The following is a 9,757-nucleotide window of genomic DNA, read 5'->3' as shown; positions in this document are numbered from 1 at the left end:
AGACCAACATGTAAATAGCTCTGTTCTATTAACTCCTTTCCTTAGAGGCAGTCATCCTGGAGCTAAGCATTTCCTTGTCTGCAGCCCCAGGGAAGCAAAACAAGCCTGTGACTCAGATCAAGACTCTGGCAGCAAAAAGTCATAGTCCCTGCACTTTTCAGACAGGCAGGGGCCTCTCAAAGAATGACTAAAGCTCAGGCAGAAAAAACTAGGAAAATGAACTGGGAGCAATTCGATCCCTAAATTATAAAGAAGTGTCTTATCTTCTGCACACAAACCTGGGCTCAGTACAAACTCTCTGATTAGAGAGGCATGGCCCCTGGAAGAAGTATGCAATATAATATTATGCAGCTAAATATATTTTACCACAAGGAAAGAAAATAGTCAAAAGTCCCATGAACTACTACAATATGGAACTAGTTTTCTAAATTCTTTTAGTGAACATCTATTCTACTTATTAAGTTCATCATTATCTTTGAAAATCGGGAAGTCTTAAACTAGACTCCCTGAGATAAAAGAAATTTATCTTCTGCAATACAGCCTGGCTTTAAATGACCGAAGCTCGAATTGTACTTGTATTTCATTTCCAGCGCCCTGGACACACACAGTCCCTATCAGTTCAGAGCCTTCATCAGTCCTTTTAGTCTGGGGCCGTCTAAACCTTAACCCAGTTATGTAAATTGCTCGCCCTAAGAGTGTATTCTTGAAAACTGAAGTACTTTTAATCAAGTAAGCTAAAAAGAAAGAAGGGAATTGAATATTAGTAGCTCAAATCTTTATATCAGTTTGTCTGTGTTTAAGTTTTTATGTGAAAAGTGTTGCTAACTGTAGTTATTACGTCTCAATCTGTATGTTTGTGTGTCTAAGTGTGTAAATGAAAAATATTTTCCCACCTCCAGATGGTATTAGTAAAAGTTGATTTAAAAACAAGTGCTTGTGAAAATTGGACATTCTAAAACTTCCAGAAAATCTAATAAAAAATATTAAGCATTAATGCTAATTTAAGTTTAACTGAAATGGACATGTCCTTATAGTTATCAGCTGCCAAACTTTGCTTAAAGTCATTTAAGTTGATGTGATCTGTTTAATGTTTCAAGAAGATGCTTAAAGAAAAGCTTGACTTTGATGTTTGGTAAAAGTTTTATAAGTAATCTGGCATGGTTGCTAAAAATAAGTAAACAAGTATAGCAAATAAACATCTTAATAATAATACTGTATTAATGTATAACAGTGTGTATATCTGCAAACAGCCTGAGAATTTTTGTGGTAACCAAAATTCTTGAAGTTTGCTAAGTTATATAGACATATTTTGTGCTTTATGAGAAATTGTGCTGTAAGGCACATTTCCAAAAATGATAAAATATGTTCATAGATGTATCAATCTGAATAATGCTGGTGTAACAGTTTACAGTGGCCTATTTTTCAGTGTTCACTGAAGGTTAAAGTGCCAAATGGTTTTAAGTTCTAATGAAAACTACTTAATATAGTAAGGAAAACATTTCTGAATGCTAAAGAATGCATGTTTTTATAAGAGAAGGTATAAGGAATAGAACTGCATTGTACTGAAAGTAAAAGAAGGTAACTATTCAAAAGTACAGCTGTTTGTTTAAAGATAGTGAGTGAACACTGAATGTAAAAGGAAAGTTGTAAAAAGTTTATAAAAAATTGATATAGTAATACTATGTGAAATTAAAACAAATAAATCTTGATATCAAGTACACAGCAAGACTAGAATTTTTGTTTGCTAAAAGAACCAAAGTTTATTACTCTACCTTTAATGCTGAAAGATTGTAAAAAGTTTTCTGATTGTTTATTAAAACAGTTTCTTATGCTTAAAGTCTCAATGATTAGTCTGACTATTTAAGAAAATGAGATCTTAATATTAAAAGGACTCTAAGTTAAGTGTTGTTAACACCTGTGTAACCTTCTGTATTTGCTTTTAAGCCTTCTTATTATCATTCTGGTTAAATAACAAGTGTTATTTAATAACTATAATTCTATTTAGGCATGTGTCTTAAAAACTTTTGACAGCTTCCCAAGACCAAATTTTAAAAAGTATTTTTTACCTCTAGTTAACTCTGATATTTTCCAGAGGGCCCCTGGAACATGTCAGTGGAATTTCTTTTCCTCATCAAGGAAAATATTTGACTAATTTGGCATATTTACCTGATGTATACTTACCTGGAAAGCGCTGTCAAAAGGAATAATGCTAAACTTATTACTGAATGTTTTATGTTACAGAAAATATCACTCTTCCCCATAAGATGCTTACTCTTGATGTCCAATTGAATTTACCTGTTAGTACTACTATAATTACTGACTGTGTATGTATTAATTGTACTCATGTACCCTCTTACTGTAATTCTACAATCAATGTAAAATGGTGTTCTAGGTATAGACTTCCAAATTGTTGGGTATTTTTGTGTAATAACAAAACATACCAAGCCCTTTCTTCACACTATCAAGGTGCTTGTGTGTAGGACACATTCTTCCTGCTCTAATACACCATCCTGGATATAAGTGCAAGAGACTTCTCTGAGCTCTGCCGTCTGATTGTGACAACAACTTGAAACTTTTAGATCCTGCCCCTGTTGCAGTTGCAGCTGCATTCCTCCTGCCGGTTCCTGGACTTGTCATTGGAATGCAGAGATATCTAAGCTGGCCTGTACATATAGCAAGACTACAAATCTGACTGCTTCCATACTGTCAGAACTTAATCAGGAACTTGGAGAAGTTCGAGTGGCAGTGCTCCAGAATTGTGCTACCATAGACTATTTATTGCTGAAAGAACATTTGGGCTGAACAATTTCCTGGGAATGTGTTGTTTTAATATATCTGATTTTTCACAGACAATTCAAAACCAGTTGGATGATATTCACCATATTATTGATAAGTTTTCACAATTACCTGGATTACCTGATTGGGTCTCTTGGTTTCACTGGCTATGGGCCAGTACTTGCAGGCCTACTTCTTTTATGCATTTGCCTTCCCGTTTTGGTAACATGGGTGGGCCATCTGATTGCTGGCTTAATAAAGCGAATTCATGCATATGCTACATTTCAAGAAATCATGGCAAAAAAATAATAATTGCATGTTATTTTCTTGAGAGTCTGTGTGACAGATCACTGTATATTTTTAAATTCCACAGCAATTAAGGGGATGATGAGGTGTTTGCATAAATCTATTGTATGCCTCTTTGCTCTATTGCATTTACTCCCTGTACGGCCCCATGAGATGGCTGGTTAGCCAGAGATGGCTAAGATTCCTCACGGGAGGAACAACCTAAGACAGGCACAGTCACAGGGCCCAACAGGTCGAGAGATGAGGGTGTCAACTGAGGCGTGGCTTAGCACCTTGCCACCCCTGATGAGGCATTTCTTGTCGCCCCTTTCTTTACCAAGCTGCGGTGGAATAACGGACTTCTCTTCCTTTTTGATATAAAAACGGGGGAAATGTAGGTTGCTATTCATAGATCATTCTATTTTTATGAGAATTGATTGACTTCCTTGGAATCTGTACTGTGTGCTGCAGCTCACTAAATCTTAACCAAGATCTGTTTCTTGTTATGGCTACTCCCTTATTGCTGGTGCCAGGAGCGTCTTGCCCCGTCGACCTGTAGAACCTGAAGAATAACATAGAAGTTAGCATAAGCACAGCCATCTTAAAGGCTCAAACACCATTTTCTAACCTAGAAAGAGAAAAATTACTAGAACTTTGAAAAACAAGTTAGTCAGCCAGTGTTAATTGTAGTGACCTTTAGTTAGCTAACCTCAATCAGTTAAGCTTATCTTGCTAGAACCACCCTAAACATACCGAAAGTGATTTTATCTAACCAGACCCCCAGGATGTGGCGTCAGCCGAAAATTTATGTGTCTATGGAAAAACACTGTATTGTGACTGTAGAAAATACTGCCCCTTTGAAAATGCTATAAAAACTTCTAGCTTTGTGTGTTCGGGGTACCGCGTTCGCCCCTTGTGGCGGTGACGACAGCGATACGTACACAGACCTGGTTCACTTCAGTTGTTTATTGTTGCTCGGAAGGCTGGGAGAAGGTGAGTGAGAAGAAGCAACAGCCGGGGGGAGCGAATGAGAGGAAGAATGAGAGGAGAGAGAGACAGAGATTGAGAGAGAATGAGTGAGAGAGTGAGAGAGTGAGTGAGTGCTTCTCTTTCCTGCTTATGCCTTATATAAAGGAAGCTGGCCTATGGTGATCAAGATCATGCAAGCCTATAGGAGCAACTTCCTTATGCTAATGCCACCAAGCCAGGCAGGGTGGCGCCCAGGAAGCGTGCGCCACCTTAGGGCATTGGTCAACTAGAGTGGAAGGGTGGTGTTCAGCCATAGTGGGACTCAGCCTCGGCCGTAGGCCGGCCCCTACATCTCCCCCTTTTTTGTTTTTTAACACAATGAGGCTCGGGGACCATGCCTATCTTAGGTTGTCAGGGAGGTGCAGCATCCTTACCCGTCATAAGGCAACAGACAGCTAAGGTCTGCACCCTGTCTTAGGTTGGTATGCGTACCTCCTGATCTTACCCGTCTTTGACTACTGGTCCAACATATTGTGCTACACCCTAGGGGAGATGCCTTCTTCTATAGCTGCCATGGCCTGCACCAGAGCCATCCGCACTTTCCGATGTTGCCATTGCATGGAACAGAACACCCATGCCTGACCAGGCTTTGGTGGCATTTAGCACGGCTTCAGCAAACTGAGCTACAGACAGCGCCTCTAACTTTTAGGAGCTAACATTCAATATTTCTTGCCATAGCTGAGTGGTGAGCACATCAAACTCACTGGACCAATTGGTGGATAACATCTTGCCTAATTTCCTGGACAGATTAGCAGCTTTAGAGAGGTTATGAAAGGAATGCCAGTAACACATAGAGCTGTCAAAGGGCAGATATGGGAGATTAAGTGTACTATAGGTAGAGAAAAAGGCAGGAAAGGTATGTGCAGTTTCAGTCACAGGGAGTGGAATAGGCCAAGCCTTCAACAGACCCCATAGTTCTCTGGGTTCCGCTATTGCCTGCTGAAGAATCAGTAGCAGGATGAGCATCAGTGGCATCGGCATCTCGCACTTCCGGTTCTGGTCTTGCCACTCTCCGTGTCAGGCGTTCAGGCACCCAGATGGGATTGTTTCGGTCCTGTGGGAAAACACAAACAGAGCCTCGGCTCCAGATTAACACTGGATCCGGGCCTTTCCATGATCCTTCCAATACATCCTTCCACATAACTGCGGGCATGTCTTTAGGCCTGGAACGGCGATTATGCCACTCTGCTGCACTGTGGCCATCTTTGTCCAATGTCAAAAATTTTAAAATGAACAGTATGATGTTAAGTTTGTCTCTGGGGGATCTGAAGTCTGCCCCTATTCCCCCTTTTTGTTAATAGAGAGCATTTTTAAGGGTCAGGTTGGCGCGCTCTACCACGCCTTGCCCTTGAGGGTTATAGGGAATGCCCGTGGTGTGGGTGATATCCATTGTTTTTAAAAAGCTGAGGAGCGATTGGGATGTATATGCTGGCCCATTGTCAGTTTTTAAATGTTTGGGCTTTCCCCAGGCCGAAAATGCCTGGAGGCAGTGAAATATGACATCTCTAGATTTTTCTCCTGTATGGCAAGAGGCAAAAATGATGCCTGAGCAGGTGTCTACAGACACATGGACATATTTCATCTTACCGAATTCTGGAATATGGGTAACATCCATTTGCCAAATGTGATTGGGGAGTAGCCCCTTTGGTTAACTCCTTCTGAGATGGAGGGTAGGAGTGTGACACACCATTTGCAACTGACTACTATGGCTCTTGCTTGGTCTCTAGTAATATTATATTTTAGGCGAAGGGTATGTGCATTGACATGGAATTGTTTGTGAAATTGAGCAGCTTGTTCTACAGGGTCAAATAGAGCTAAGATGTTAAACTCACGGGTCAGGGCATCGGCACGTCTGTTTCCCTCAGCAATGGGTCCTGGGAGGGAAGTGTGGGCTCTTACATGTCCAATAAAGAAAGGTTCTGATCGAGTCCATATTAGTTGTTGTAGCTTTCTAAAAATGTTGGCAACGGGGGAAGACTGGCTAATATAACTTACATTCACTAAGATGGACACAGCAGTCACTACATACTGACTATCTGCTAAAAGGTTAAAAGGTTCCTGTGAGAAAAGCGTAAAGGCTTGTGCTACAGCCAACAGCTCTGTTTGTTGGGCTGAAGTGGTTGGAAAACTGAATGTCCAAGATTGGTCACCAGTGACCACAGTCCCAATGCCATTCTTTGACCCATCAGTGAACACCACCTTGGCTTTGGGTATGGGATTACATCTTGTGTTTTTAGGAAAGATGACGGGATTAGAGAGGCAGAACTGTAGCCAAGGATGTTTTGGGTAGTGGTTGTCAAAGGAAGCATTGGTGATGGTGTAAGCAACAGCCCATGCATCACAGCATGCAGTAAGACATTCAATCTGCTCAGCAGTATAAGGCGTTATTATTATGTTTGGGGGAATCCCAAATGTTTTTATAGCTGTCCTGATTCCCTTGATGATCAAATCAGCTATACTCTGAGGATACCATCTTAATGTTTTTCCTGGAGAGTGGGCCAGATATACCCAGAGAATTGGCCCTTCCTGCCAAAGTACCCCTGTTGGGCTATTATTACTGGGTATCACTATAAGGAATAGCAATTTGCCATAGTCTATTCTATCTACCTGGGCAAGCTGCAAGCGGGATTGGACTAGGCTCAAGGCTTCCTTGGCTTGCTTACTGAGAGAGCGCGGAGATGATAAATCAGAATCGCCCTTCAGTGTCTCATATAATGGACTGAGCTCTTCATCTGTAAGCTTTAGGAATGGCCTTACCCAATTTATATCTCCAAGTAGTTTTTGAAAATCATTAAGGGTTTTTAATTGATCTGTTCTTGTAAGAATAGAAATGGGTTAGCATAAGAGTAGCCATCTTTAGGGCCTAAAAGCCATTTCCTGAGTGTGTGAACTGAAACTGGGTAAGGCTGGGAAAAACAAGATAATCAATCATGAGCACTGGAATAAGGCAACGGTGACCCTTGGTCCGTTAGCCTTGGTCAGTAAAACCTACATACCAAGCTTATCGTGCGGAACCACCCCGACAAAATTGAGGGATGGTCTTACCCTGACCTCTTGCTTAACCCCAGGATGTATGTCTGCCCTGACAATTGAAGAATGGTTTTATCCTGCCTAACCCCAGGATGTAGTATATATGTCTTGCAAGAATAATGTATAGCTGTAGGAAATTACTATGAGTTAAGTGCTTTGAAAATGATATATAAACCCTTGGTTTTGAATGCTCGGGGTCCTTGTTGAAACCCGCTGTGTCGGGCAGACACTTGGACCCCAGCTAGCTGGAATAACAATAAACCTCTTGCTTGTTGCATCGATCTGCCGTGGCCTTGTCTCCTCACTGGGGGGGAAGCGCAGACCGGAATAAGGCCGTTGGGTCTTACATTTGGGGGCTCGTCCGGGATTGCGTGCCCCCCCCGGAGGGACGACAAGCCAAGGATCGGAGGCTTGCCCTGGCCAGGTATTACTGTGTTTGTATCCGTGTCTATCTTTTGTCAAATCTGTAAGAACGTTCTGTGTTTAATCAGAAAGTGCCTTGCCGGCTGGTGAGTGCACTCACTGTTTTGTTCGCGAACAAACCTGAAACCTGTACAAGCCTGTGGGAGCTCCAATCTGTTTCTGGGTCGGCATAGACTTAGGCGGACGTGCTGGCAGGTCGCCGACCAGGGGTCTTGGGAGATGTCCCTTGCCCCCGCCTGGAGGACGAAGTCCTCATCTGTGAGGAAAGTCGGCTGCCGCTGCAGTCCGACAGGCCCTCAACGTACTTTCAGGTTTGTCTTCGCGGCCGCAGCAGACTTTTCTCTGTAGGCACCTGTCTGTTATTCGTTGTGTTTATCTTAGCTTTGTTGCTGATGGAAGAAATGGGGCAGACGCAGACGACTCCATTAGACTTGACTTTAAGACATTGGGGAGACATAAAGAGTAGAGCACACAATCTGTCTGTTCTTGTTAAAAAAGATAAATGGAGCACTCTGGCCTCAGCCGATTGGCCTGGTTTTCAGGTTGGCTGGCCTCCCAAAGGAACTTTCTCTCTTCCCCTTATACAGGCAGTCAAGAAGAAAGTTTTCGGTACCGGATCCCATGCACGCCAGGACCAGATTCCTTACATTCTTGTCTGGGAAAACTTAGTCACAGAACCCCCCTCTTGGGTTCAGCCCTTTTTACCCCATCCATCTTCACAGGTTTTTGCGGTCCACAACGGCCTGAAGGAGCCTAAGAAAGTTCTGCCTCCAGCCCCCGACACAGATCTCCTCCTCCTCGATTCTCCCCCTCCATACCCTCCTACCGCTTTCCCCCAACCTGCCGCTCCCCCGGTCCCGATTCCTTCCCCCCCTCTCTCTCCTGTTCCTCCTGTCCCTCCTGTTCCCGTTATTCCCCCACCTCCTCCGACCCCTCAGGCCAGTGGAGGGCAGAACGTCGGCCCCGCCGGAGGGACTAGGAGCCGCCAGGCCCCCTCACCAGGGACCGCTGTGACGCTTCCCCTTCGAGCCCTCGGCGCCCCCTCTGAGGATGGCCAGCAACTCCTACAGTATTGGCCTTTCTCTTCCTCAGACCTCTACAACTGGAAGACCCAAAATCCCCCTTTTTCAGAAAATCCCAGAGGGCTGACCAATCTGATTGAATCTTTGCTTTTCACCCATCAGCCCACTTGGGATGACTGCAACCAGTTGTTTCAGGTCCTGTTTACAACAGAAGAAAAAGACCGGATCCTCCTAGAAGCCCGGAAAAATGTGCCGGGAGTCGATGGGCGACCCACTCAGAACCCAGCTATTATAGAAGAGGGGTTCCCTCTGACTAGACCTGATTGGGACTTCAACACCCCGGAAGGTAAGGAGCACCTGAAAGTCTTTCGCCAGGCTCTGATGGCAGGTCTCCGGGGAGCGGCAAGGCGCCCCACTAATTTGGCTAAGGTAAGGGGAGTCCTTCAAGGACCCGATGAATCCCCCTCAGCATTTTTAGAGAGGCTCATGGAGGCTTTTCGGCAGTACACTCCGTATGATCCAGTCAGTGAAGAACATAAAGCCACAGTTACTGTGGCTTTTATAGATCAGTCTAGTAAAGACATCAGGAGGAAATTGCAAAAGCTAGAAGGACTGCAGGACAAAACCCTGCGAGACTTAGTACAGGTGGCAGAGAAAGTGTATCATAATAGAGAGACAGAAGAGGAGAAAGAGGGTAGAAAGCTGTGGGAGACTGAAGAAAGAGAGCTGAGGAAAGAAAAACGGCAAGAACGCAACCTCCATAAAATCCTCACCACTGTTGTGAGAGAAACCAGAGAACCTAAGCCAGGGCCAGGCGGCAGGAGGCAACAGCTAGATAAAGATCAGTGTGCGTACTGTAAAGAAAAGGGACATTGGGCCAGAGAATGCCCAAACAGGAAAAAGAAACTTCCGCAGTGGGAGAAACCCATTGCCCACCCCAAAATTCTAACCATGCACGGAGACAGTGACTAGGGGGGACGGGGTTCGGAGCCCCTCCCCGAACCTAGGGTAACCTTAACTGTGGATGGGAAACCTACTCAATTCTTAGTAGACACCGGGGCACAGCACTCAGTATTGCAACAAACTGACGGACGACTTTCAAATCGGAAGTCGTGGGTCCAGGGAGCCACGGGAAATAAATTGTACTCTTGGACCACCGCACGGACGGTGGACCTGAGAACAGGATTAGTGTC

The 9,757-nt window shown here is 43.8% G+C and overlaps 1 protein-coding gene across 1 annotated transcript; it reads left to right on the top strand.

Annotated features, from left to right (window-relative positions):
• The first annotated feature begins 7,761 nt into the window (after window positions 1-7,761).
• LOC130681254 (formin-1-like) lies at window positions 7,762-9,536 on the top strand. The gene is made up of 2 exons (XM_057493886.1): window positions 7,762-7,800; window positions 8,265-9,536. Exons 1-2 carry the CDS (start codon window positions 7,762-7,764, stop codon window positions 9,534-9,536), a joined length of 1,311 nt encoding a protein of 436 aa, XP_057349869.1.
• The last annotated feature ends 221 nt before the right edge of the window (window positions 9,537-9,757 follow it).

This window comes from Manis pentadactyla, chromosome 16 (assembly GCF_030020395.1).
Source record: "Manis pentadactyla isolate mManPen7 chromosome 16, mManPen7.hap1, whole genome shotgun sequence".
Classification (NCBI taxonomy): Eukaryota; Metazoa; Chordata; class Mammalia; order Pholidota; family Manidae; genus Manis; species Manis pentadactyla.
Note: the sequence above shows the minus strand (reverse complement) of the source record. Positions and strands in the feature narration are given on the sequence as shown.

Coding starts and splice junctions, on each gene's coding strand:
- LOC130681254 (XM_057493886.1), top strand. CDS start 7,762: ATGTCCCTTGCCCCCGCCTGGAGGACGAAGTCCTCATCT. Junction 7,801..8,264: donor GGAGGACGAAGTCCTCATCT/GTGAGGAAAGTC, acceptor CCATCTTCACAG/GTTTTTGCGGTCCACAACGG.